Here is a 26,891-nt window from a genome sequence, read left to right as displayed (position 1 = left end):
ATGCAGCATATTTAATTGGCTCATGTATAACCGTCTGGGAATTCCCACCTCACTGGTTAGTGTGTGGAGCTGCAGAAGGCAAGACACAAGGCAGATTTAGACATGCTGTTTGTAAAACAGCTCTGATCTGAGAGGCTTCGCAAACTGTTTTATCCTCCACAACATCTGGCTAATGTAAACAGCTTTAACTAAAAGGGGAGAGTCCTTTTTAACTTCGCCCTGCAAGGGACTTCTGTTCTGTGCTAAACTGAAAGAAAATGGCAGAGATTCACGCCCACGTATCTCATCCCATTGCCTCAGACTCTTGCTGCAGCTACTATTACTGATGTAGTTTGAACACTCTTAAAATGATCACTGCAGCTCCTTCCCATTGACTGGATGTAGTCATTATCCCATGACCTTCACTGCCCTCATGTAGATTACCTCCTGGTAGCAGCACACTGAACACACAGGCCCGGGAGGCAGCTGGGATAAAGATAGTTTGTGAGTGTGGCTGAGTGGGCTTGGCAATAGTTTTTGCTGCTTCACATCAAAGTTTTCATTTCAAAAAATAAGGCTTCCTTCTTGTTAAGGACAAGTAACAGTTGTATCATCAAAGGTGGTGATGGCGTAGTGGCATTGTCACTGGACTGTTAATCCAGAGATCCAGGTAATGTCCTGGGGACCAGATGTGAATCCCACCACAGCAGATGGGGGAATTTGAATTCAATAAAAATCTAGTCTCGAGATGACCACGAATCGAATAGGGTGGCACGGTGGCTCAGTGGTTAGTGCTGCTGCCTCACAGCACCAGGGACCCAGTTTCGATTCCAGCCTGGACGACTATCTGTGTGGAGTTTGCTCCGGTTTCCTCCCACAGTCCAAAGGTGCACAGGCTAGGTGAATTGGCCATGCTAAATTGCCTGTAGTGTTCAGGGATGTGTAGGTTAGATGCATTGGTCAGGGGTAAATAGGGGAGGGGAATGGGTTTGGGTGGGATACACTTTGCAGGATTGGTGTAGACCTGTTGAGCGGAATTGCCTGTTTCCACACTGTAGGGATTCCATGATTCTATGATTAATGCACCAACACAGCAGCACAGTTGGTCGCATCTTGTGTCCATTGAGGTTAATCACCAGCAACTGGATAGAGATATGGATGGAGCATTAGGTTTTACGTATATTTCACTTTTACTTGTAGACATCAGTACTGGATCAGCACAAATTTATTCCAGCTCTTGCCAGTATAAGTTTGTACTGTCACATTTAGAATTGATGCTGTCTGGAAAACTTGCTGCACTAAATAAAGCTCCTCATCTCTGGAACTGACAGAGAGCCATCATTGACAGGAAGCCCCGTACAGTGTGTCTACTTACAGACCAGAATGGACAGAAAACTGTTCACTGCTCACCTGAGATCCATGTCAAAGGTGCTCCGAGCCCTCGACACGGAGTGGTTCTGTGCTGACGATGCCACACTAACATTCCACACTGAGGAACAGCTGCTGCAGTAAATGAACAGATTCTTTCTCACGCTGAGAAAGGGTTTGGTTTGACCATCAGCTTCAGGAAGGCGAAGGTCATGCCTCAGGATGTTACCATTGTCAATGCTGACAGATGACATAATGTGACCCTGGAGGGTGTCGATAGTTTCACATCGCTCCACAATCACCAGCAATCTGTCACTTGACACACTGAAAGCTCACTCCCATCACAAACACTGCAGCTGCTGTGCCTGAGCTGTGTGTGTGTGTGTGTGAGAGAGTGAGAGTATGGGTGTGTGAGAGAGTGTGTGAGAGAGTAACAACAACAGAGACTGCAGAGAACATGACACAGAGAGTTTACCAAACCTGCTTCCTCAGTGCACTCCTATACAGTGCTGAGACCTAGACAGTATCTGTTCAGCAGGAGAAAAGGCTGAACAGTTTCAGAGGACAGCACTCAGTACAGTACAGGAACAGACCCCTAGGCCCACCAAGCCTGTGCCATAACATGACATTTCTAAACTAAAAAGTGTTTGCCTCTACACAGTCCCTATCCCTCTATTCCTTACCTATTCATATAGCTGTCAAATACCTCTTAAATGTTGCCTGTGTATCTACTATTAACCCATTTGGCAGTGCATTCCAGGCACTTACCACACTGTAAAAAAAACTGCCTCTTACCTCTCCTTTAAATTTTCCTCCTTTTCCTTTAAACCTATGTTCCCCAGTAATTGATATTTCCATCCTGGGAAAAAGACACCCATGCCTCTCAATTTTGTAAAATTCTATCAGGTTTCCCCTCCACCTCCACCGTTCAAGTGAAAACAAACCAAGTTTGTCCAATGTCTCCTCGTAGCTAATACCCTCCAAATCAGGCAATATCCTGGTACGCCATTTCTGTACCTTCCAAGTCCTTTTGGCAGTGTGGCAATCCGAACTGTACACAATATTCCAAATGTAGCCTAATTAAAATTCTATACAGCTGCAATATGACTTGCCAATTGTTATACTCTAGATGAAGGCAAACATGCCACATGCTTTCTTGACCACCATATCTCCTTGTGTTGCTACTTTCAGGGACCTATATGCTGGATCCTTTTGCATGTTAATGTTTCTAAAGTTTCTGCCATTTACTGTGTTCTTCCCATCTGATTGGAAGTTGCAAAATGCATCACCGCGCATTGTTCAGATTAAGTTCCATTTGCCACTTCACCTCTCCCAAGTCTCCAGCCTGTCGATGTCTTACATCTTCAGGCAATCCTCCTCACTATCTTCAGCTCCCCCAATCTGTTGTTCACAAATTTACTAATCAAACTATCTACCAGTTCATTAATATGTATTACATACAACAGGGGTCCCAGCAATGTGGAACATCATTGGTCATATCTACAGTCAGAAAAACACCGTTTCAGTGCTACTCTCACCATGTGACTTCATCTTCTGTATCAGTAGACGAGAGAGACTTATCAAAGACCTTGCTAAAGTTCATTGAGACAACATCCTCCACCCTGCCCTCAATCATCTTTGTCATTTCCTCAAATATTCGATCAAGTTTGTGAGACATGACCTTCCCTTCTCAAAGCCATGCTGCTGCCTATCAATAATAAGTCCATATTTTTTCCAAATGTGAGTAAATTCTATCCCTAAGAATTTTTTCCAATAATTTCCCTACCACTGATGTAAGGCCTGTAATTTCCTGGATTATCCCTGTTGTGCCTCTTAAACAAAGGAACAACTTTGGCTAGTCTCCAGTCTGACCAGAGTGGATACAAAGATTTCATACAAGGCCCCAGTAATTTCCTCCCTCAGTATTCTGGGATAGATCCCATCAGGTCCTTAACACTTTTCAAAACACCCAACACTACCTCCTTTTATATATTGACATGTCCTTTGATATTCTCGGATTCCTCTCGACTCACCATCCATCATGTCCTTCTCCTTTGTGAATACTGATGCATTGTATTTGTTAAAGACCTCACCCACTGCCTCTGGCTCCATGCATAAATTCCCTCCTTCGTCCTTTAGCGAACCTACCTTTTCCCTAGCTACCCGGTTTCGTCTTATATATGTATAAAATGCCTTGGGTTTTTCCTTAATTCAGTTTGCCATGGGCATTTCACGGCTCCTTATAGCCCTCCTAACTCCTTGTTTACGTTCCTTCCTGCTTTATATTCTCTATCTTCAGTTTCCTAAACCTTACTTATGCCTCCTTCTCCTTTCTGACTAAACTCTTTATTTCTCTTGTCATCTCTTGTTCCCAAATCCTGCCATCCTCATCTAACGAGCTAATGGACAGTGATAGGTTATGGTATTTCAGCAGTGGGGGTTTGGATTTTTATTCCTATCCAGAATGTCATGGTAAATTGACTAAAATAAATCTGTTCTTTTGAAAAAATACATACACTTCCTGCCTTCGCTTTAGTCCTCCCAATCGTGTTTACATTTTTATTGTATTTAGTGGAAGTGCAACATCACCTTCACTGTCTCGGACATATCCTCAAAGGTCCTGGATCGTGATATTTCTACCAGCGCACACTTAATGCTAAACCAATGACATCTGTGCTGGCTCACTCACAGATATCGCAGAATCCCCACGGTGTAAAAGCAGATATTCAAACTACTGAGTCCACATCAAGCCTCTGAACAGCATCCCACATTGCTATCCTATACATGTAACTCTGCACTTCCCATTTCCAACCCATCTAACCTGCACATCTTTGAACTGTGGGAGGAAATCCACACAGACATGGGGAGAATGTGCAAATTCCACACAGTCACCTGAGGCTGGAAATGAACCTGTGTCCTTAGTGCAGTGAAGTAGCAGTGGTAACCACTAGCCATGGGGCCACCACCTCCTTCACCCCCCACGCCGTGCCCTGTTTCAGGGATATGGTAAGAGAGCTATGAAGGTGATGGACACTGACAGCTGGGAGACAGTCACTTTCATCTGTGACCTCTGGAGGATGCGATTTTCAGGAAATGATTAGATTACTTACAGTGTGGAAACAGGCCCTTCGGCCCAACAAGTCCACACCGACCCACTGAAGCGCAACCCACCCATACCCCTACATATACCCCTTACCTAACACTACGGGCAATTTAGCATGGCCAATTCACCTGACCCACACATCTTTGGACTGTGGGAGGAAACCGGAGCACCCGGAGGAAACCTACGCAGACACGGGGAGAACGTGCAAACTCCACACAGTCAGTCGCCTGAGTCGGGAATTGAACCCGGGTCTCTGGCGCTGTGAGGCAGCAGTCCTAACCACTGTGCCACCGTGCCGCCCAAATGAGCAGAAATCAAAATAAATACAAAAACTGCTGGAAAATCAGCATTTCTGGCAATATATGTGGAGAGAGAACCAGAGTTAATGTTTTGAATCCAATATGATGTTTCCGCAGAAGTGGAAAAGCTGATCTGTCTGTGAAAAGGAATGTGAAAATAGCTCATCAAATGTTGCTGCCTCATCACACTGTCTTTAAAAACATCTGTGACTGAACCACCTCATAGTGGAGCTGTTAGCATACACCAAACAGGGTTTAACCCAGAATTAACAACAATGTCTGTCAGGGATGGAATGACAAGGATGTGAAATATGTTCTTGCTTTTTGTGTGATTTTACTGGAGACTGATTGATAGTTTCAGATATTCCAACAAGAGTTCTCAACTAGCACCATTGGGCTGGAATGGGGAATTGGGTATTATTTTAAATGTTTTATGTCATTTAATGGATTTATAAGTTAGTAACTTCCTAAAAAAGTCAAATATTTTGTATGATGATGTAATTGGTCACTGCAAGAATATTAGAAACAGTGGCCAAGTGATATTTGATCAGCTCACCTGGAAATTATCAAACCAAAGTTGGGGAATGGTCTTCCTACAGAAATTATTCTATTTATTATTTATTTGGTTGTTTTAAAGAAAATCTTTTAATCATTCTGAGCTCTGAAGATTGTTGAAATTGACATCATTTTGGGAGCAAGGAACTTTCTGCAGCGGGTCCGGTTTCCGGACGAACAGGAATCAGTGTCACACACACAGCCCGGTCACCGGAAATGCTCGGGGGAGGGGGCGGGTGCGGGATACAACCTGAAGAACGGACAGTGAGGTAAAAACAACTGGCGCTAGGGAAATGCACAACATCGACCGGGGACTCGGGGGCAAGGCGGGAACTGCACCCACCCCCCCCCCCCCCGTTTTATAAAATAACCCCCGACAGTGCGGCACTCCCTCAGCACTGACCCTCCGACAGTGCGGCACACCCTCAGCACTGACCCTCCGACAGTGCGGCGCTCCCTCGGCACTGACCCTCCGACAGTGCGGTGCTCCCTCAGCACTGACCCTCCGACAGTGCGGCACTCCCTCAGCACTGACCCTCCAACAGTGCGGCACTCCCTCAGCACTGACCCTCCGACAGTGCCCACTCCCTCAGCACTGACCCTCCGACAGTGCGGCACTCCCTCAGCACTGACCCTCCGACAGTGCCCACTCCCTCAGCACTGACCCTCCGACAGTGCCCACTCCCTCAGCACTGACCCTCCGACAGTGCGGCACTCCCTCGGCACTGACCCTCCGACAGTGCGGCACTCCCTCGGTGCTGCTTGAAGATGGCTGTAATTGCTGTAATGTGGGAAATACAGCAGCTGTTTATAAAATACAAGTTGCCAGAACAACAATGTGAGTGATCCGAGTAGTTGTTGTAGTGAACTACAACATTCCAGCGCAGTACAGGCCCTTTGGCCCTCGATGTTGTGCTGACCCCCATCTGTCCACCACTATCCCATTACCATCCGTATGTTTATCCAATGACCATTTAAATGCCCTGAAAGTTGGCGAATCTCCTCCTGCTGCAGGCAGCGTGTTCCAAACCCCTACCACTCTCTGAGTAAAGAAACTACCTCTGACATGTGTCCTAAATCTATCACCCCTCAGTTTAAAGCAATGCCCCTCGCGCTCGCCGTCACCATACTTGGAAATACTAGCTCATGGCTGATCTGATCATTCTCAACTCCACGTTCCTGCCTTTTCCCATAAATCCCGATTCCCTTCATGATTAAAATTTGTCTATCTCATCCTTGAATATCCTTAATGTTGACCTTGCTCTGTACCTGCTGTGTAGTACAGGCCTTTCGGCCCTTGATGTTGCACCAACTGTGGAACTAATCTGAACCCCAACTGACCTACACTATTCCATTACCATCCATATGTTTATCCAATTACCATTTAAATGCCCTGAAGGTTGGTGACTCTACTGCTGTTGCAGTCAGTACAAGCAGAAGTAAGGCACACCCTAACCTCTCTCTGAGTAAAGAACTTACCTCTGACATCTGTCCTATATCTATCATCCCTCAATTTAAAGCTATGCCCCCCTCGTGCTCGTTGCCACCATTCTTGGAAAAAGGCTCTCCCTGTCCACCCTATCTAACCCTCTGATTATCTTGTATGTCTATTAAGTCACCTTTAGAGTGGTGCTGGAAAAGCACAGCAGGTCAGGCAGCATCCAAGGAGCAGAGAAATCAACCTTTTGGGTAAAAGCCCTTCATCAGGAAATTCCTGCTCCTCGGATGCTGCTTGACTTGCTGTGCTTTTCCAGCACCACTCTAATCTCCAGCATCTCCACTTCTGTCTATTAAATCACCTCTCAACCTTCTTATTTCGAGGAAGAACTTCCTCAAGTACCTCAGCCTTTCCTCGTAAGACCTTCCCTCTATACCAGGCAACATCCTGGTAAATCTCCTCCGCACCCTTTCCAAAGCTTCCACATCCTCCTTATAATGCGGTGAGCAGAACTGTACACAATACTCCAAGTGCGGCCGCACCAGAGTTTTGTACAGCTGTAGCATAACCTCGTGGCTCCAAAAGTCAATCCTACCAATAAAAATTAACACACCGTATGCCTTCTTAACAACCCTATCAACCTGGGTGGCGACTTTCAGGGATCTATGCACATGAACATTGAGATGTCTCTGTTCATCTACACTACCAAGAATCTTTCCATTAGCCCAGTCCTCTGTGTATTTCTGTTGCTCCTTCCAAACGGAATCACCTCACACTTTTCCGCATTAAACTTGATTTGCCACCTCTCAGCCCAGCGCTGCAGCTTATCTATATCCCTCTGTAACCTGCAACATCCTTCCGCACTATCCACCAACTTTAGTGTCATCGGCAAATTTACTAACCCATCCTTCCACTGCCTCCTCCAGGTCATTTATCAAAATGACAAACAGCAGTGGACCTGAAACAGATCCTTGCGGTTCCCCAGTTGTAACTGAACTCCAGGATGAACATTCCCCATCAACCACCATCTTCTGTCATCTTTCAACTAGCCAATTACTGATTCAAACTGCTAAATCACCCTCAATCCCATGCCTCTGTATTTTGTACAATAGCCTTCCATGGGGAACCTTATCAAACACCTCACTGAAATTCATATACACCACATCAACAGCTTTACCCTCATCCACCTGTTTGGTCACCTCCTCAAAGAACTCAATAAGGTTTATGAGGCATGACCTACCCTTCACAAAACCGTGCTGACTATCCCTAATCAACTTATTCCTCTCTAGATGATTATAAATCCTATCTCTTATAACCTTTTCCAACACTTTACCCACAACCGAAGTAAGGCTCACTGGTCTATAATTACCAGGGTCGTCTCTACTCCCCTTGTTGAACAAGGGAACAACAATTGCTATCCTCCAGTCTTCTGGCACTATTCTTGTAGACAATGACAATGTAAAGATCAAAGCCAAAGGCTCTGCAACCTCCTCCCTGGCTTTTCAGAGAATCCTGGGATAAATTCCGTCTTTCACACTTTCCAGAATTGCTAACACCTCCTCCTTGTGAACCTCAATCCCATCTAATCTAATAGCCTGTGTCTCAGTATTCTCCCCAACAACATTATCTTTTTCCTGTGTGAATACTGACAAAAAGTGTTCATTTAGCACCTCTCCTATCGCTTCAGACTCCATGCACAACTTCCCAGTGCTGTCCTTGACTGGCCCTCATCTTACCCAAGTCATTCTTTTACTCATGACATATCTTTAGGGTTTTCCTTGATCATTCCTGTCAAAGACTTCTCATGTCCCCTCCTGGCTCTTCTTACCTCTCTCTTTAGGCCCTTCCTGGCTAACTTGTAACTCTCAAGTGCCCTAACTGAGCTTTCACATTCTAACATAAGCCGCCGCCTTCCTCTTGACAAGAGAGTCAACTTCTTTAGTAAACCACAGCTCCCTCACTTGACCACTTCCTCCCTGCCCAACAGGTACATACTTACCAAGGACACGCAGTAGGTGTTCCTTGAACAAGCTCCACATTTCAATTTTCACCTTGTATACATCGCTCTGTCTCGGCAGCCTGTCATCTGTCTGTCCTTGTACTCTGGGAACTGCCTGTACAGCTCGCAAAACAATGGTTTTCTCTGTACTTGGGTAAATGAGAACAATAAATCAAATCAAATCCTATATGTTATAAACATGTCATTTTTCTTAACTCCACTGAGTATAGGCTCAACTTTTCCACGTAAGACAATTCCTTCCTACATGGGATTAATCTAGTAAACCCTCTCCAGACTGTTTCTGATGCCATCTTACCTTCAAATTGGGACCAAACAGTTTGTAGTTTTGTGGTCTACTATTGACTTGTGTCTGATATAATTTTAGCAAGCCCTCCTTACTTTTATACTCTTTGAAGAAAGGCGAATGGTAAAATAGCCTTTTACCTGGTAACTGCTGAACTGTGTGACACCTTCTTCTGATTCACACATGAGGACTTACAAATTCCTCTCAGCAGGAACTTTCCACAATCTTTCTCCATTCAAAATCTTCTGCTTTTCCTGTCAAAGTACAAAACCTCTCATTTTCCCACATTATGTTCCACCTGCTAAGATTATGCCACTGTTTAACCTCTGTACGTACCCCTTTGTGCACACTCTGTCTCAGCCCTTGTCTTCCCACCTGTTGCACAGATTGAGAGAAGGTTCCCTTGACTGATACCTGGGATGGGAGGCTTGCCCTTTGAGAAAAGGATGGGCTTGGAGTTGCAGGTGAGAAGAATGAGAGGTTTTCCCCGGAGCGTCGGAGGCCGAGGGGTGACCCTGTGGAGGTTTATAAAATCATGAGGGACATGGATAGGATAAATAGACAACATCGTTTTCCTGGGGTTGGGAGTCCAGAACTAGAGGGCATAGGTTTAGGGTGAGAGGGGAAAGATAAAAAAGAGACCTAAGGGGCAACTTTTTCACACAGAGGATGGAACTTGTATGGAATGAGCTGCCAGAGGATGTGGTGGAGGCTGGTACAATTGCAACATTTAAAAGGCATCTGGATGGGTATATGAATAGGAAGGGTTTGGAAGGATATGGGCTGGGTGCTGGCAGGTGGGACTAGATTAGGTTAGGATCTCTGGTCGGCATGGACGGGTTGGACCAAAGGGTCTGTTTCCATTCTGTACATTCCTATGGCTCTATGATTCTTAAGTGTATAAATCCTGCTAAGATTTGTTTTCCCAAAATGGAGCACCTTGCATTTATCTGAATTAAACTCCATCTGCCACTTCTCAGCCCATTGGCCCATCTGGTCTAGATCCTGTTGTAATCTGAGGTAACCCTCTTCGCTGTCCACTACACCTCCAATTTTGTTGTCATCTGCAAACTTACTAACTGTACCTCTTATGTTCACATCCAAAACATTTATATAAATGACAAAAAGTAGAGTGCCCAACAGCGATCCTTGTGGCACTCCACTGGTCACAGGCCTCCAATCTGAAAAACAGCCCTCCACCATCACAGCAAATATATGGACATCCTGTCCCTCCAGATTCTCTCCAGCAACTTACCCACCACCGACGTCAGGCTCACTAGTCTACAGTTCCCTGGCTTGTCCTTACCACCCTTCTTAAACAGAGGCACCATGTTAGCCAACCTCCAGTCTTCCAGCAACTCATCTGTGCCTATCGATGATACAAATATCTCAGCAAGAGGCCCAACAATCACTTCCCTAGCTTTCCACAGAGTTCTAGGGTACACCTGATCAGGTCCTGTGGATTTATGTGTTTCAGGACAACCAGCACTTCCTCTCCTGTATTATGGGCATTTTTTAAGATGCCACCATCTATTTCCCTACAGTCTATATCTTCCATGTCCTTTTCCACAGTAAACACTGATGCAAAATACTCATTTAGTATCATCCCCAGCTTCTGCGGCTCCATACAAAGGCCGCCTTGCTGATCCTTAAGGGGCCCTATTCTGTCCCTAGTTAAAGTGGTGTCCTTCCTCATCTGTATGTGAGGATACTAGTGAGAGAGGGTCATGTCGTTTTTTGGCTAGTTGATGTTCATGTATCCTGGTGGCTAGTTTCCTGCCTGTTTGTCCAATGTAGTGTTCTTGCACAGTATTTTGTAAATGACATTAGTTTTGCTCGTTGTCTGTTTAAGGTCGTTCAAGTTCATTAGCTGCTGTTTTAGTGTGTTGGTTGGTTTGTGGTTTACCATGATGCTGAGGGGTCTGGGTAGTCTGGCAGTCATTTCTGAGATGTCTTTGATGTAGGGGAGAATGGCGAGGGTTTCTGGATGCATTGTGTCGGCTTGTTTGGGTTTGTTGCTGAGAAATCAGCAGATACCTTGGACAAACAGGCAGAAAACTAGCCACCAGGATCCATGAACACCAACTAGCCACAAAATGACATGACCCTCTCTCACTAGTATCCTTACATACAGATAAGGAAGGACACCACTTCGACTGGGACAACACATCCATCCTAGGACAAGCCAAACAGAGACATGCACAAGAATTCCTAGAAGCACGGCATTCCAACCGGAACTCTATCAACGAACACATTGACTTGGATCCCATTTGAGAAAAAGAACAGGAAATGGCATCACCAACCCAAGGAAACCTAAACACATAAATAAAAAGCTGACCATATCACCAGTGCTTCACCAGAGGCTCACTGATGATGTTACCTAGTAGGGTGACGAAACGTCTGAAAACGAACCTTCCAGCTCAGCGAGCAAACTTACATCCAGAACCTCGACCTGAGCTACAAATCTTCTCAAACCTCACTAATGGTCAGTAAATATTTTTAAGAGATAGGTATGTAGATTTTTGATTCGTAAGTTGATGATTGCCCATAATGGGTGGAAATGTCAGGTCGCGGTTACAGTCACATCAACCATTATCTTACTGAGTAATGCAGCAGCTGAAGGAATGATTGCCCCCCTCCCAACTCATACATGATTGTAATTACACTCCCAGTTTGCTCACATATACTGTACCCTCCATCAGAAAACATCAAATCACTACCTTACAGAGTATCACTGCTTTTGATTTTTATTCTACTCTCTCAGCTCAGCGTATCATTAACAATAGAGCATTTGGAATTATTCATTACATTTGGAGTCAGATTGTTCTGCCTAGAAATGATAAACTGCTGTTTTAGAATAATATGGTCATTATTTAAGAATATGGTTGTTATTTCACTGGAATGCAGTTGGCATTGCGCAGTGCAGTGTTTGGATATCTGGTTGTGTTTTATAAAGGAGGTGGGGACTGATACTACAACATCTTTCTTTTAGATGTTTGATGTAATCTTTGGAACAAACAACAATGGGTCGCAGTCGTTCGAGAGAAGATTTGCGAACTAGGAATGAACATGGATCGAGAACTAAAGTTAAGAAAAAGGAAGAAAAGAAGAAAAGGGAGCGAAGCAGCAGGAGCCCCACTGTGTCTCACAAACGTTCCCGAAGCTCAGCTCGGGGACTCAGCACGGCTGAGCTCACCACCCCTGGAAATCCAATCAAACCAAAATGCCATTCATCATCTTCAACGTCATCCTCCTCTTTGTCTTCAGGGAAAGGAAAGCATAAAAAAAGGAGTCACCGTTCAAAAAAGAAAAAAGATAAAGACAGGAAAAGAAAGAAGAAAAGGGAAAAGGAGAAAAGAAAAGTGTTGCCAGTGAAGCCATCGCAGGAACCTCCCGGTGAAGGCAGGATTCCGAGTGAGGCAGTGACGGAGTGTTTGGAAGCAGAACATACTGAAAAAGGTAGTGCTGTATCACCACGGGGCTCTGTACGTCTGTTCGTGTTTGTTTAACATGGGCCTGACCAAGTCAAACTGTTGGATTCCACTTTTGTTATAAATCCAAAACTAAATGATAATAACAATTTCCAATCGCAGTCGTGTGTGGACAGAAGCTGCTCTCATTGTTGACTGAACTTCCAGGGAGGATGGTGGTGGGGGTGTGGGGGGGGGATGCTGTTCACACAGAATGTGGGACAGAGAGAAACACCATGATCTATATGACAATGGGGGCAAAAAAAGAGAGGGCCTGGAAAACTGAGGGAGGTATAGATGGAGAGCAGTGAGTACCACTGACTGAAGGGAGAGATATAAAGTGGCTGGAAAGTTCCCTGTTCGGTCCAGGAGATATTCATGGAGAATATTGAGTCTTCTCTGGGTGGGAGCAGGCAGTGTGAGGTCAGTAAGAAAAACCCCGAGGGTCACCAATCTGGAGAGTGAGAGGGCTGAACCCACTGTCTCAATTGATTTCAGGTTTGTTTTAAACCTCAAATGAAAACCCTTGAGTCTGTTAGAGAGACCCAACTGCTTCTCACTTATCTTTTAGGGAAGTTCTGTCCCTCATCCCTTCAGGACCTCGGTGATTCCAATCCCACACCACCATGGAGTAACTGAGAGAGTATCTGACTGGCTGAGGACACCATCCCGCAGCCCCTCCCCATCCAGATTTGGAAATATATCACCATTCCTTCAGTGTCACTGGGTCAGAATCCTGGAATTCCCTCCCTCAGGGACATTGTGGGTCTACCCACAGCACATGGACTGCAGCGGGTCAAGAAGGCAGCTCACCCCCATCTCCTCAAGGGGCAACTAGGGACAGGCAATAAATGCTGAGCATAGATAGCAGTGTCAACATTTCAAAATTAATAAAATGAATAAAAGACCCTGCACCACAGGAATTTTTAAATTTCTAGTAATTAACAACCTTCCTCTTTACGTTTAGAATTATCCAGAACCTTCCCTTCAACTGCTATCCCTCTTCTGTCCCAAATTTACCAACACCTTTCCCCACGGAGAGAGGTAGCAGCTATTCTGGGTCACCACTTTTCAATTTTCCTTTAAAACGGTGCAAATGAAAAGGACAGCAAATGTTATAACACGTGTTTCCCTCGCTGTAGCACATGCATGTACCTCGCTCGAACTAATGTCACTTTTAGTTGTTACAGATGAACAGAAAACTCGAATTCAGGCCATGCGACCAATGACAAAGGAGGAGTGGGAAGCCAGGCAAAGTGTCATTCGGCGTGTTGTGGATCCAGAGACTGGCAGGTTAAGGTAAAGTTAATGGGTTAACTCGGAGCAGGTTAAGGTAAAGTTAATGGGTTAACCCAGAGCAGGTCAAGGTAAAGTTAATGGGTTAACTCGGAGCAGGTCAAGGTAAGGTCAGTGGATTAAACTAATGTGATCACATTTTACTTTGAAACTTTGCAGATTATCAAGCAGCTCTCAGTAAAAACTACATGGAAGTGATGTCAGTTCCCTGTGACATTGTGGAATTTCACTTCCTTTCGAAGATCCACTGTAATGTCCTCGATGAGGTGGAGCCTGGTGTGACCTGCAGGTCCTGGTCGGGAATCACAGCTGGCAGCATCTGTATGCTAATGATTTCACCGCAGATTTGCCCCTCAAAAGATCTGTAATTTTAAAACAATTGAAGAACACTTTTTGTGTATTTCTTTTAAGGAAGTTGAATGGAAAATACATTGGAGAAAATGTTTCTTTTATGATTGATAAGAAAATAATTGAACCTTAAGCCCATATCTTGCAGAGATAATCCAATCCAAAGAAAACAGTTGAGTTGAGATCTGTAATAACTGTGGTTTCAGTTGGTGGCACTGTTTATCACACACTGACTGCAGTGAGTTCTCATAGAAGGATTGAACTTCACTCCAAAGTGTTCTAGTTTTCAGTGTGTTCTGGGATTTATCTGCTGCTTCTAGATCTGTATGTCTCAAAAAGAATGTCAAAGAGTGGGGTTTGTGTTACATGCATTTCCCTGAGAGAACAGTGTGACATAAAGGAATTCACAACTTCCATGATCATGACCATCTTCACATCAGCCGAGAGAGAGGAGTTAGTTCTGAATGATAAGAGGAATTTACATTCCCTCATAACTTATTCTGTGAGGGTGACAGGGACAGTTTGACAGTCATTCACACCGACTGCATTTTAACCTGTATTCCAAATTGGAGCTCCAGTCCCCACACGCCCAGACTGAGGCAGTGCTGAGCTACAAACCAAGGATCGGGGACTTCAGTGCTGCATTGTGTACTCCCAACAAGGAGTTGCTCATGTGTTGACATCAGTACAATACTTCTGCAACAGAGAAGATTACGTAGGGTAACCCTTCCGAATATAGTGGTTTAATTCAAAGTCTTTGTCGTATTGTGTTCATCTGAGCAATTTGAAATGTTGCTGATGATCAGAATAGAGTGTGTTGGAACATAACAAATAAGAACTGAAATAGACCATTCAGTCCCTTGAACTGCTCCGTATTTCAGTAAGTCGTGGCTGATCTGATTAAAATGAAGACCTGTGTTTATATTGTCATAACTACCAGAGATCTCAAAGCATTTTACAACCAACAGCGTCTGACTTAGAGGAAGGAAGTGAATGTACTGAAACCACATATTGCAGATGACACAAAAATAGGTGGAAAGACAAGTTGTGAAAGGGATACAAATAGTTTACAGAGAGATATCAATAGGTTAAATAAGGGAGTAAAAAAACCTGTGAAATGGAGTATAATGTGGAGTTCTTCGTTATGGAAGGGAGAACAAAAGAACAGAATATTATTTAAACAGAGAAAAACTGCAGAAAAGTGTGACACAAAGGGACTCGGGAGGGCGGGAGACTTGTACACGGAATGTGAGCGGTTTTGGTCTTCTGCTTAGGAAAAGATATAACTTTATTGAATACAGCTCAGAGAAGGTTCACTGGGATGATCCCGGGCCTGGAGGGATTGTCTTCTGTGTAAAGGCTAAACAGGCTGGGAGGTTAGAAGAATGAGAGGTGATCACACTGAAAGATATCGGGTTGTTAAGGGGCACGACAGGGTAAACACTGAGAGGATGTTTCTCCTCATGGGAGGGTCTAGGACCAGAGGGCACAGTCTCAGAATAAAGGGGCACTGATTTCAGTCTGGGATTAGGAGAGCCGAAAGTCTCTGGAACACCTTGCCACTGAAAGCTGTGGGGACAGAGTCTTTGAGGCTGAGACAGATTCTTACTCAGTCGGAGAATCAAGGGTTATCGGGAAGGATCAGGAAAGTGGACATGAGGAATCTCAGGTCAGCTGTGAGTCTGTTGAATGGCCGGCATATGTTCAATTTTAGAGTCTAACCAAAGAAACACATTGAAATGTAGTTACTGGTATAATGTAGGAAACATGCGAGCTAATTATATGTAGCAAGATATGATAATGACCAGATACATTGAAGGATAAGTATTGAGTCAGTAATTCTCCCTGTTTCTTTGAAATATCGCTAAGGAATCTTTGTGTTTACTCAAGTAAGGAGTTGGCACCCCTCTTTACTGTCTCCACCTGAAATGTGGCACCTCCGATAGTGTGGCATTCCTTCAGTACTGCATTGATGGGTCTGCCTGGATATTGGAGCTCAAATCTTGGAATGGGATTCAGTCTAAAACCTTGTAATTTAGAGACACAAGTGCTGTCAGCTAAGCCATACCTAACCCATAAACAGATCAGGGAGGGAGGTATTAGTCTTACTGTGGGGCTTTCCTGTCCTGGTTAGATAGCCAATAGGATTAAGCTTGTTTGGGAACGGAAACCCATGTTCCTATGCTGCAAGTATTCATAAGTCTGTGTGTTAGAGTGAAGATTTTTCTTTGAACGGGGTAATAACGCTGCTTTTATTGCTTCTGGATCTAAAAATCTAAAAATTAAGCAAGTGTGTTAACTTGTATTTTAAATCACTTTGCAGGATGATTAAAGGTGATGGTGAAGTTCTGGAAGAAATTGTTAGCAGAGAGAGACATAAAGAAATAAATAAGGTAAAAAAAAAGCTCCTGGCCTGAACTTTTTCTGAAGGTCATTTTGAGTGAGATTTTGATGATCACTCATTGCACAACAGAAAGTGGTTTCAGTGAGCTGAGTTTTTTTCCTTGTTTTAACTTTTGCAGTTTTATAGTAGGACTCCCTGTGGAGATCATCTTGGGAAATTTTGAGTGATGTCAGTTAAAAGCTTTCCCAAAAAAGCATTCCTTCTCCTATCCTTTGTCAGCCGAGTGGCGCAGCGGGAGTGCGCTGGACCCATCACCCAGAGGTCAGTGGATCGAAACCATCCTCTGCTGTTGCTCAATATTTCATTGTGCAGCTTCCCTTTGGGGTGGCACGGTGGCTCAGTGGTTAGCACTGCTGCCTCACAGCACCAGGGACCCGGGTTCGATTCTAGCCTAGGGTGACTGTCTGTGTGGAGTTTGCACATTCTCCCTGTGTCTGCATGAGTTTCCTCCAGGTGCTCCGGTTTCCTCCCACAGTCCAAAGATGTGCGGGTTAGGGTGCATTAGTTAGGGGGAACGGGTCTGGGTGGGTTACTCTTCAGAGGGTCAATGTGGACTTGCTGGGCTGAAGGGAAAACAAGGAATCTAATCTAATCTAATATCCTTGCCTTTTTATTCCAAAGTAGCACTGAATAAATGTTTCTGTTGAGTAAAGGGACATCAGATGGGAGAGTTGAAGTTCTGGTCTGTCAACTGGCTAGCAGGTTACTTTTACTAACCTACTCTACAGCTGTGATGTAGAATAAAGGATCAAGGAAGCTTTATTCAAGGCTTTTGTTCACCTGGTTTAGTTCATGACTCCTGGAAAGTAGCAAGTCTTAGCATCTGGCATCTCTTGAAGGAGAGGAGACACAACCTGTTTTGTAGTTTAACTAAAAATTGTTTTGGTGGAAGGTATCTTGGCCTCAGATGGATGGAAGTGCAAATTCACCGAATCAGAATGGGGCTAAAGAGGTTACATAATGATAGTTTACGCAGATTAGACTTGTATTCCCTTTACTTTAGAAGGTTAAGGAGGTCTATTTTAACTTCAGATTATCTTGTTGAAATGCTTTAAGTGGTCAGAGATTCAATAGAGTCGATACTGTGAAGCAATTTCCTCTGTTGGGAGAATCCCAAACAAGGAGCAGATCTTAAATTTAATGTTATTTATTGGAGGAGAAATCAGAAAGCATTTTTCACAGAGAAGTGGAAATCTTAAACTCTTCCCCGAAAAGCCTGTGAATGCTGGGGGTCAATTCCAATTTCCAAAACTGAGATTGATAGGAGTTTTGTTTGTAAGGGTATCAGAGATTATCAAACAAAGTTACATGAACTGGGTCAAGGTGCAGCTAATCCGTTAGCTTTCCAAATGACAGATGGAATCCACAGGATGAATGCTTTCCTCCAGTTTCCGCATGGATGTATGAAAGTGAATAATGATTGTGCTTCAGTGTCCAAAGAGATACATCAACAACAGTGGTAACCTCATGTTTAAGGTTTTAGGGAATCCTGGAGCCATGCATTGTAAAAGAGGCCCTTTGGCCCATCGAGTCTGCACCAACACAGCAGAAACATCTGACATTCAACCTGATCCTATTTGCCAGCACTGGGTCCACAGCCCTGAACGTTAGGGCTGAGTGATCATTCAGGTAGTTTTTTTAGAGGATGTGAGACAACTGGCCTCTTCCACCCTTCCAGGCAGCACTTTCCAGACCGACACCACCTTTCCTTAGATCGCTTCAAGTTAGGTTTTCTTTGGGGATTTCATTGCCATATTTTCTGACATTATGATACATTGGTAAAACATGTAAAAATTGGCTCTTAATTTAGCAAGAAATTAATGTTAAAGCTGTAAAAATATTTTAAAATATCAAAGAACTGCAAATGCTGTAACCTAGCCAGTACAGGAAATGCATCCACACCGCTGGTGTCACTCTGCATCACAAACAAACTGTCCAACCCACTCCCATAGAACGTCACTCTGCATCATCTAACATCTGTGGAGAGAAAGACAGGACAACTCTGTTTCTGTCTCCACAGATGCTGCTAGACCTGCTGAGTTTCTCTAGCAGTTTCTCTTTCTATAAACAATACTGTTTGATTGCGATTAGGTCCAATTGTTCCAATAAGTTTCTACTTAGGAAGAGTGCAGAGACCATGGAGAGGGCATTGATTATCAAGAATAAGAACAATATAAACTCGACAACTTCATTAAAATAGAGAATGTTAAGAGATCAGATAGAGATATTCAAAATGTAGAGATATGCTTGCCTTTATTGGTCAGAGTGTTGAATGTGGGAGTTGGGGGGTCACGTTGCAGCTGTACAGGACATTGGTTAGGCCACTTTTGGAATATTGCGTGCGATTCTGGTTTTCCTGAAACTTGAAAGGGATTAGAAAAGATTTACCAGGATGTTGCCAGGGTTGGAAGGTTTGAACTGTAGGGAGAACAGGCTGGGGCTGATTTCCCTGGAGCGTCGGAGGCTGAGGGGTGACCTTATAGAGGTTTATAAAACCATGAGGGGCATAGCTATGGTGAATAGATGGGGTCTTTTCCCTAGGGATGGGGGAGTCCAGAACTAGAGGGCATAGGTTTAAGGTGAGAGGGGACCTAAGGGGCAACTTTTTCATGCAGAGGGTGGTACGTGTATGGAATGAGCTGCCAGAGGAAGTGGTGGAGGCTGGTACAATTACAACATTTAAAAGGCATCTGGATGGGTATCTGAATAGGAAGGATTCAGAGGGGTGTCAGCCAAATGCTGGCAACTGGAACGATAACAGTTTAGGATATCTGGTCAGCATGGACGAGTTGGACCGAAGGGTCTGTTTCTATGCTGTATGACTGTGAATTAAAAAGGAAGAATTGACAGCCAGCAACATTGTAGTCAGTTAAAAATGAGTGAGACAATAGCAAGGGTGACAGAATCTGTCGAGGCAGATGGACAGGGTAAAACTGTGTGCAAACACTTGACAGATGGAATAGAATGTTGTAAAATGTAAGGTTCTGTACTTTGGCAGGAAGAATAGAAAACATGAATATTATTTAAATAGAGAATGATAGAATTCTTCATCAGCTGGAGAATGAATTGATTTGGAGATCAAGATCCTGAATCTCTATAAGGGAAACTGTGGTGATATGAGGCATGAGCTGACCCGGATGGGGTTGGGAAATGTTACTGAAAGAAATGACAGGGTTGGCTAATGGCAAACGTTCAAAGAGAGAATGGATTAACTACCAAAATTATTTATTCCTTTCTATTGCAAGAGTGTAAAGAGAACTGTGGCCAAACTATGGCTTACGTGGGAAGTTAGAGATAATACTTGATGCAAAAAACGAGGCTTACAAATTGGCAAGAAATAACAGACATGAGGATTGTGAACAGTTAAGAAATCAGCAAAGGATGACCAAGGGATTGACTGGGAAGGGGAAAATGGAGAATGGGAGTAAGTTTACAGGGAACAGAACTGTCTGTGAACGTTTCTGTCAGTATGTCAAGAGAAAAGAAATTGGTAAAAACTAATGTAGCTCTCCCAGTCTGAAACAGGAGAGTTTATAATGGGGAGCAAAGACACGGCTAATGAACTGAATTTAAACTTTGCTTCTGTCTTCATACAGGAGGACAGGAATAACGTCCCAGAAATGACGTGATCACGGGTTTAGAGAGAGTGAGGAACTGGAGCTAGTCTGTATTAGTAGAGAAATGGTGTTGGAGAAATTAATGGGAGTGAAGGCTGATAAATCCAAGGGCCTGATCATCTACATCCCAGAGTATTTAATCCGTATGGCCGTAGAAATGGTGGGTGCATTGGTGGTCACCTTCCAAGATTCTTTAGATTCTGGAACAGTTCCTACAGATCGGAGGGAAGCTAATGTATCCCCAGTATTTAAAACAAAAACAAGGTAGAGAGATTTCGGGAGTTATAGACCAGTCTGATGTTGGTAGTCAGGAAGATTCGAGAGATCATTATCAAGGATGTTTTAACAGCACACTTGGAAAACAGAGGGAGAATCAGACACAGTCACCTTGGGTTTACAAAAGGGAAATCAGGTCCTGACCAATCTACTGGAATTCTTCAAGGGGGAGCTGGTGGACGTGGTTAAGTTGGACTTGCAGAAGGCTTTCAACAAAGTCCCATGAAAGATTAATGTGTAAAATGAAACTGCATGGGTTGAATTGAGATAGAGTCATAAAGTCATAGAGGTGTACAGCATGGAAACAGACCCTTCGGTCCAACCAGTCCATGCTGACCAGATATCCCAACCCAATCTAATCCCAACTGTCAGCACCCTGCCCATATCCCTCCAAACCCTTCCTATTCATATACCCATCCAGATGCCTTTTAAATGTTGCAATTGTACCAGCCTCCACCTCTTCCTCTGATGGCTCATTCCATACACGTACCACCCTGTGTGTGAAAATGTTGTTGCCCCTTAGGTCTCTTTTATATCTTTCCCCTCTCACCCTAAACCTATGCCCTCTAGTTCTGGACTCACCGACCCCAGGGAAAAGACTTTGTCTATTTATCCTATCCATGCCCCACTTATTTGTAAACCTCTATAAGGTCACCCCTCAGTCTCCGACGCTCCAGGGAAAACAGCCCCAGCCTGTTCAGCCTCTTCCTAAATGGATAGATAATTGGTTAGCAGACAGGAGATAAAGAGGAGGAGTAAAAGGGTCTGTGTCTGAATGTCAGGCAGTGACTATTGGAGTACTTCAGGGATCATGTTAATTATGTAAATGAGGGAACTAAATGTAATACCTCAAAATTAATAGGTTACACAGCTGGATGGGAGAGTCAGTTGTGAGGAAGATGCTTATGAGTTAGTGGAGTAGATACAGTATAATGTACACAAATGTAAGACTATCCACTTTGGAAGCAGAACTAGGAAGGCAGACCATTTGAATGGCTGTAAGTTGAGAGGGGGAATGTTCAATGAGACCTGGGTTTACTGATGCACCAGTTGATGAAAGTAGGTGTGTGGGTGCAGCAGGCAGTGAGGGCAGCAAACTGTATGTTGGCTTTTATAGGGCGAGGATTTGAGTACAGGAACATGGATATCTTGCTGCAATAAGATAGGGCATTGGTGAGACCACAGCTGGAACATTGTCTGCAGGTTTGGTCTGAGAAAGGATGTGCCTGCTATCGAGGGGGTGCAGAAAATGTTTATCAAATTGATTCCTGGGATGGCAGGACTGACGCAGGAGGAGAGATTGAGTCCATTAAGATTGTATTCACTTAGAGTTTAATAGAATGAGGAGGGATTTCATAGAAACCTATCAAATTCGAACAGAACTGAACAGGAAGGATGTTCCTGATGGTGGGAGAATCCACAGCCAGGGGTCATGGCTTAAGGATAAGGAGCAAACCTTTTAGGACTGAGATGAGGAGAAATTTCTTCACCCAGAGAGTGGTGAGCCTCTGGAATTCACTATCACCAAAAGTGGTTGAGGCCAAAATATGTGTTTTCAAGAAGGAAATAGATATATATATACCTCTTGTGGCTAAAACGATCAAGGGATATGGGGGAAGGGCAGGATTAGGGTAATAAGTGCGAGAACATGTTATGGTCATTTTAAATGGTGGAACAGGCTTGAGAGACCAAATGGCCTACACCTGCTCCTATGTTTTTATGTGAAAGATGGTGGAAAATTGCAACTCAGAGGAATTTAGGGGTACTTGTGTATGAACCCCAGAAAACTAGCATCCAAGTTCAGTGGGTAATAGGGAAGGCAAAGGGAATGGAATTTAAACGTAGGGATGCCTCAAATGAAATGATACATAACTGGAATACTGTGAACAGTTCTGGTCCTCTTAAGTAATGGAAGATTTACTGGCATTGGAGGCAGCTCAGAAAAGGATCAAATGGTTTATTCTGGGTATGAGGGGTTGTCTTATGAAGAGAGGGTAAATAGGTTGGGCTTGTACTCATTGAATTGAGGAAGAATGAGAGAAGACTTTATTGAACTGTATAAGGTTCTTAGGATGCTTGACAAAGTAGACGTGAAGAGACAGTTTCCACTTGTGAGAGATTCTAGGAAGGGAAATGAATCTGTGGAAATCTTGACCGCAGAGGCTGGATCAGGAAGGGAATCAAAGGTTATAGGGAAAAGGCAAAAAAGTGGGGTTGAGGATTATCAGATCTTCTCTGGTTCCACCACCGTCATGGTCAGAACAGCCTCAGTGGGCTGAGTGGCCTCCTTGTATTTCTCCAACATAAAATGGCTGTTCAATGCCAGTAAAGGTTTACACAGTTTCCTGATCAAAATGTCTGTCTTAAAATCATGCAAAACAGGTGACAGATTCAGTTTAAGGTTAAAAAAACCAGCTTCTGATTAGCTGGAAGTATGAAGCTCCAGGACACATGTAATGTTTTAGCCCATTGAGTCCATGAATTCGGTGTAAAGCAATCCAGTTAGTTCCATTCCCTCCGTCTATCTTTGTAGCTTTACTTATCTAGTTCTCTCAAGTACCCATCCAATTTTCTTTTAAAATTATTTATCTTCTCTACTGCCACCAATTCACAGGTACAAACTTTAGATCAATACCATGTTCTGTGTACCAAAACAATTTTCCAACATTTCATGCCCATCCCAATCACTTGGTCAAAACATTAAATGTGTCCTGATCTTCATACCATCAGCTGATGGGAAGCTTCTTAAAATCTTAAACTGAATCTGTCATGATCTTGTTCAGCTTTTATCAAGTCACTCCTTTTATATCCAGGAGAATATTCCCAGTTTATCCAAACTAATTATAACATTTTGGTTTTGCAGCTTGCAACAATGGGCGATGGATTCACTTTCCAGATGAGAATGGGCCTAAATCAAAAGTGATTGGTGATGGAAGTCTTTGAGATTAGTGTTTTCAACTCAAATATGTGCTACAATTTAGAATCTTTTTAAAATATAACTGTCAATAAATTGTGGTGCAGTTTATTCTTTGTAAAATAAGTTTCAGCTTCCAAATAGCATTAATCAACCACTAGAATTAGTTGTGCTGATTGTTTTACAATGAATTTGAAACTGCTAGTGAATTACACAGATAAGGTGGATGTTTCAAGTTAACTCAGTGGATATATGCTACCCCCAGCGCCTGATATTACAATTTTATTTGAAGCAATTAAGAAGAAAGCGTTCACATGATAAGGAGTTGGCCATTGGCCCCTTGTACCTGCTTCACAATTTTGTTAAGATCATGGTTTCACTTCCTTGCTGAACCTGGTAACCAAAAAGGGAATCAAAAAGATAGGAATCTCTATAAAAATGTTCAAGGACCACTCTCTGGGGAAGAGGCTTCCACAGACTCCCGACCCTGAGAGAAAAGCCTCATCTCTGTCGTAAACAAGGGATTCATTTTAAACCACGTTCCCTTGTTCCAGCTTCTCTCCAGACAGCAACTATTTTTTCAACATCTATCTTGGTAAAGTTATCTCAGGATCTCATATTCTCCTGAACACAAATGAATACAGATCCAAACTATCAAAGTTTTCCTTGTAAGCTAATCCCTTTAATCTCAGGATTCAGTGGAGTGAACCTCTTTTGAGTTGTTTCTAATGCAATTATGACCTAGCCATAGACAATACTCCAGATGTGGTCACAAATAAATGTAATGTCCCGTACAACTCTGGGAGAAGTTCCTTATTCTGATTTTCCATTTGCTTTACAAATCAGCCTGTAGGTGTCTGAAGTATCATGTGCATCAAATTGGCGATGTTCTTTAATCTCTATTTACATAATATATTGCATTTTTATTTTTCCTGCCAAAGTGAACAACGTACACCGACCCACATTATGACTCCAGCTGGAAACAAAATTGCCTCATTAACCTGTCCATATTCATTTGTGGATTCATGCCTTCTCCACAACTTCCTTTATCTTTGTGTCAACAAAGTTAGTAACCATTCATTTAGTCGCTTCATCCAAATAATTGCTAGTGATTGGTAATACTGGAGGCTTCAGCACTGATTCATGTAGCTGTCCATTTATTACAGTTTAGTCAAACTGAAAATGACCCATTTATACTACTCTTCTCTTCTTATTAGTTAAATAATCCTGTATACATGCTATAATCTTACCCCCAGCTATACTCTGCGCCTTGTTGAATGTCTCTGGAAATCCAATGACACCAAATTTAGGTTCCTCCTTATCCTTGTTAAGTCTTCAACTGTCTCAATCAATTGGGTCAAAATTTCCTGATTGCACTGTGATTGTCCAAGTGTCCTGCTGTAAATGATAAAAAGTTATAAAAGATACCAAACCAAGGGGTTGCTTTCTCATTAGAAAGAGAGATGATTGCTGGTGATTTAACTTGAGGGTCACCACCCTTCAGGTGAGGATCGAGGTTAAGAAGGTGAGTCCTTCATAGTGACCTCAGCAGGAATTGATCCTACACTGTGGCATCACAAACTGGCTATCCAGCCAACTGATCTAACCAACCCCCCTTCCTGCTATACCCTCCTTAACAATGGATCTCAGCATTTTTTCTGCCAGTTTAGGCCAACTGCTTTGTAGCTTTCTAGCTCCCTCCTCCCTTGGGCAGAGGAGGTACGTTTCCTATTTTAAATTCCCTTTTCCTAAATTTTACTATCATGGAAGGACTCTTATTCTGAACTTACTTTTCCTTTATTTTTTGAATTTATTATTATGATTTTGTGCTTTGTGAAGGTCTGTAATGCTGGACCTTTTATTTATTTTTTCAAGAATCTACCTAGGTACCTTTCTACCTAAGATGGCACTGTATAAACTTATCACTGCACTCGTGTGATGCATGTGACAATAAACCTAATTCAATTAGTCTCTCCATTAAACTGAATACAAATTTCAATCATGTTATGATCACTGAAGACCACTGAAGTATGGTTCCAGTTTAAAGGTATTCATTAGAAAACAGTGACAAAATTAATGTACGTTGTTAACTTCATCCTCACATCCTGAGTGCTGCTGGAAAGCTGTAATGTATCTAAGCCACTTGATTGTTAAGAGACAACCATGGTGGTGTTAATTTGGAATTGAGGCAGACTGGGTAAAGATACTAGTGAACTGTTTCGGTTTTCAGAGTGAAATCGTGGTGTATTAGCCACGTAACGTAAGCATTAAACGGTTGTATCCTGGTATATTTTAACCATATGTACTGCTGCGTTGTTGTTGATGCTATTTAAATGAGGTGTTAAACTAAGGCCCTCATTCCTGTTGGGGCTGATGAAAAGGCTTCTATGGCATTGACAATACAAAGGAGTTCTGCCTGTTACTTGGAAACATACAGTCCTTGGCCATTACTGTCAAAACCAGTTTAATCCTTAACCTCATTGCTGTTTGTGGAATCTGACTTTACATAAATTGGCAGCTTTGTCCCAGAAAAGACAAAATGGGACGTACATTTATGAGTTTGGGTCTTTTGAGAATGTGAAGCCTGCTTTAGAACAGTTCGCTGTTTCTTTCAGCAGTTCCTTTAAAGAACATGATTAAACCACAGTCAGAGCAACTCCTTCAATCAACTTCATGACACAACCGCTGGCAGCTCAGCATGTCTTCTGGGGGAATGGAAGGCTAGCCTAGATTTTGTGATCAAATCCTCGGGTGCTGATTGAACTCTCTGACTTAGCTCTGGAGTGAGGTGGGAAGGTTCAATGATAGTCACACTGAAATCAATCAGGACTCTGATTTGATTGTAATGGTTACAGTGATTAATGAATGTCAGGTTTCATGCTAGATGCCAGAGTGAAAGACTTTCCTACATAAAAAGGTAATAAAACAAAGGACTGGCTGCAGGAAATATGAAACAAAAACAAATTTGCTGGAGAAACTCAGCAGATCTGGCAGCATCTGTGGAGAGAAAGCACAGTTAACATTGATTCCAGTGTTAGGTCTGTCTTAGTTTTAACATAGTTATGAATTAAAAATAGGACAGGTCCACAGGTAAAGGTGTGAAACTGGAGGAGGGCCAATTTTGGGGCCACTAAGTAGGATTGAGCAGAGGTTGATTGGGTGAGTCTGTTTGAAGGAAAAGGAATGACTGGCAGATAGGAGGCTTTTAAAAGTGTGATGTTAAGAGTCTGGGGAAAGTACGTTAGGATGAAGGAGAAGTTTGCAGGTTTAGGGATCCCTGGCTGACGAGAGATACTGAGGTTCCTGATGAAGGGCTCGCCCAAAACGTCGATCTTCCTGCTCCTCGGATGCTGCCTGACCAGCTGTGCATTTCCAGTACCACTCTAACCTAGACTCTAATCTACAGTCCTCACTTTTGCCAAGAGATATTGAGGCTCTGGCCAGGAAAAAGAAGGTGGCATGCATTGGGTTTAAGCTGTTGGGCTCAAGTGAATCCCTAGATGACTACAGAAAGTGTGGGA

General features: G+C 43.2%; 1 protein-coding gene across 4 annotated transcripts; it reads left to right on the top strand.

Moving 5' to 3' along the window:
- The first annotated feature begins 5,508 nt into the window (after positions 1–5,508).
- On the top strand, positions 5,509–23,466 carry arl6ip4 (ADP-ribosylation factor-like 6 interacting protein 4). Of its 4 annotated transcripts, none has more exons than XM_060843362.1 (5): positions 5,509–5,573; positions 12,038–12,504; positions 13,706–13,814; positions 16,483–16,552; positions 23,320–23,466. In XM_060843362.1, exons 2-5 carry the CDS (start codon positions 12,069–12,071, stop codon positions 23,377–23,379), a joined length of 675 nt encoding a protein of 224 aa, XP_060699345.1. In that variant the 5' UTR covers positions 5,509–5,573; positions 12,038–12,068; the 3' UTR covers positions 23,380–23,466. The 4 variants fall into 4 exon arrangements, with proteins under 4 accessions (XP_060699345.1, XP_060699342.1, XP_060699344.1 ...); XM_060843359.1 differs by having other exon boundaries at positions 13,697–13,814; XM_060843361.1 differs by lacking the exon at positions 5,509–5,573 and adding an exon at positions 9,458–9,509 and having other exon boundaries at positions 13,697–13,814.
- The last annotated feature ends 3,425 nt before the right edge of the window (positions 23,467–26,891 follow it).

The sequence above is a fragment of the Hemiscyllium ocellatum genome, chromosome 24 (assembly GCF_020745735.1).
Source record: "Hemiscyllium ocellatum isolate sHemOce1 chromosome 24, sHemOce1.pat.X.cur, whole genome shotgun sequence".
Lineage (NCBI taxonomy): Eukaryota > Metazoa > Chordata > Chondrichthyes > Orectolobiformes > Hemiscylliidae > Hemiscyllium > Hemiscyllium ocellatum.
The sequence above is the reverse complement of the archived record's forward strand: the minus strand, read 5'-3'. Positions and strand labels throughout refer to the sequence as shown.

Coding starts and splice junctions, on each gene's coding strand:
- arl6ip4 (XM_060843359.1), top strand. CDS start 12,069: ATGGGTCGCAGTCGTTCGAGAGAAGATTTGCGAACTAGGAATGAACAT. Junction 12,505..13,696: donor AGCAGAACATACTGAAAAAG/GTAGTGCTGTAT, acceptor TGTCACTTTTAG/TTGTTACAGATGAACAGAAA. Junction 13,815..16,482: donor CCAGAGACTGGCAGGTTAAG/GTAAAGTTAATG, acceptor ATCACTTTGCAG/GATGATTAAAGGTGATGGTG.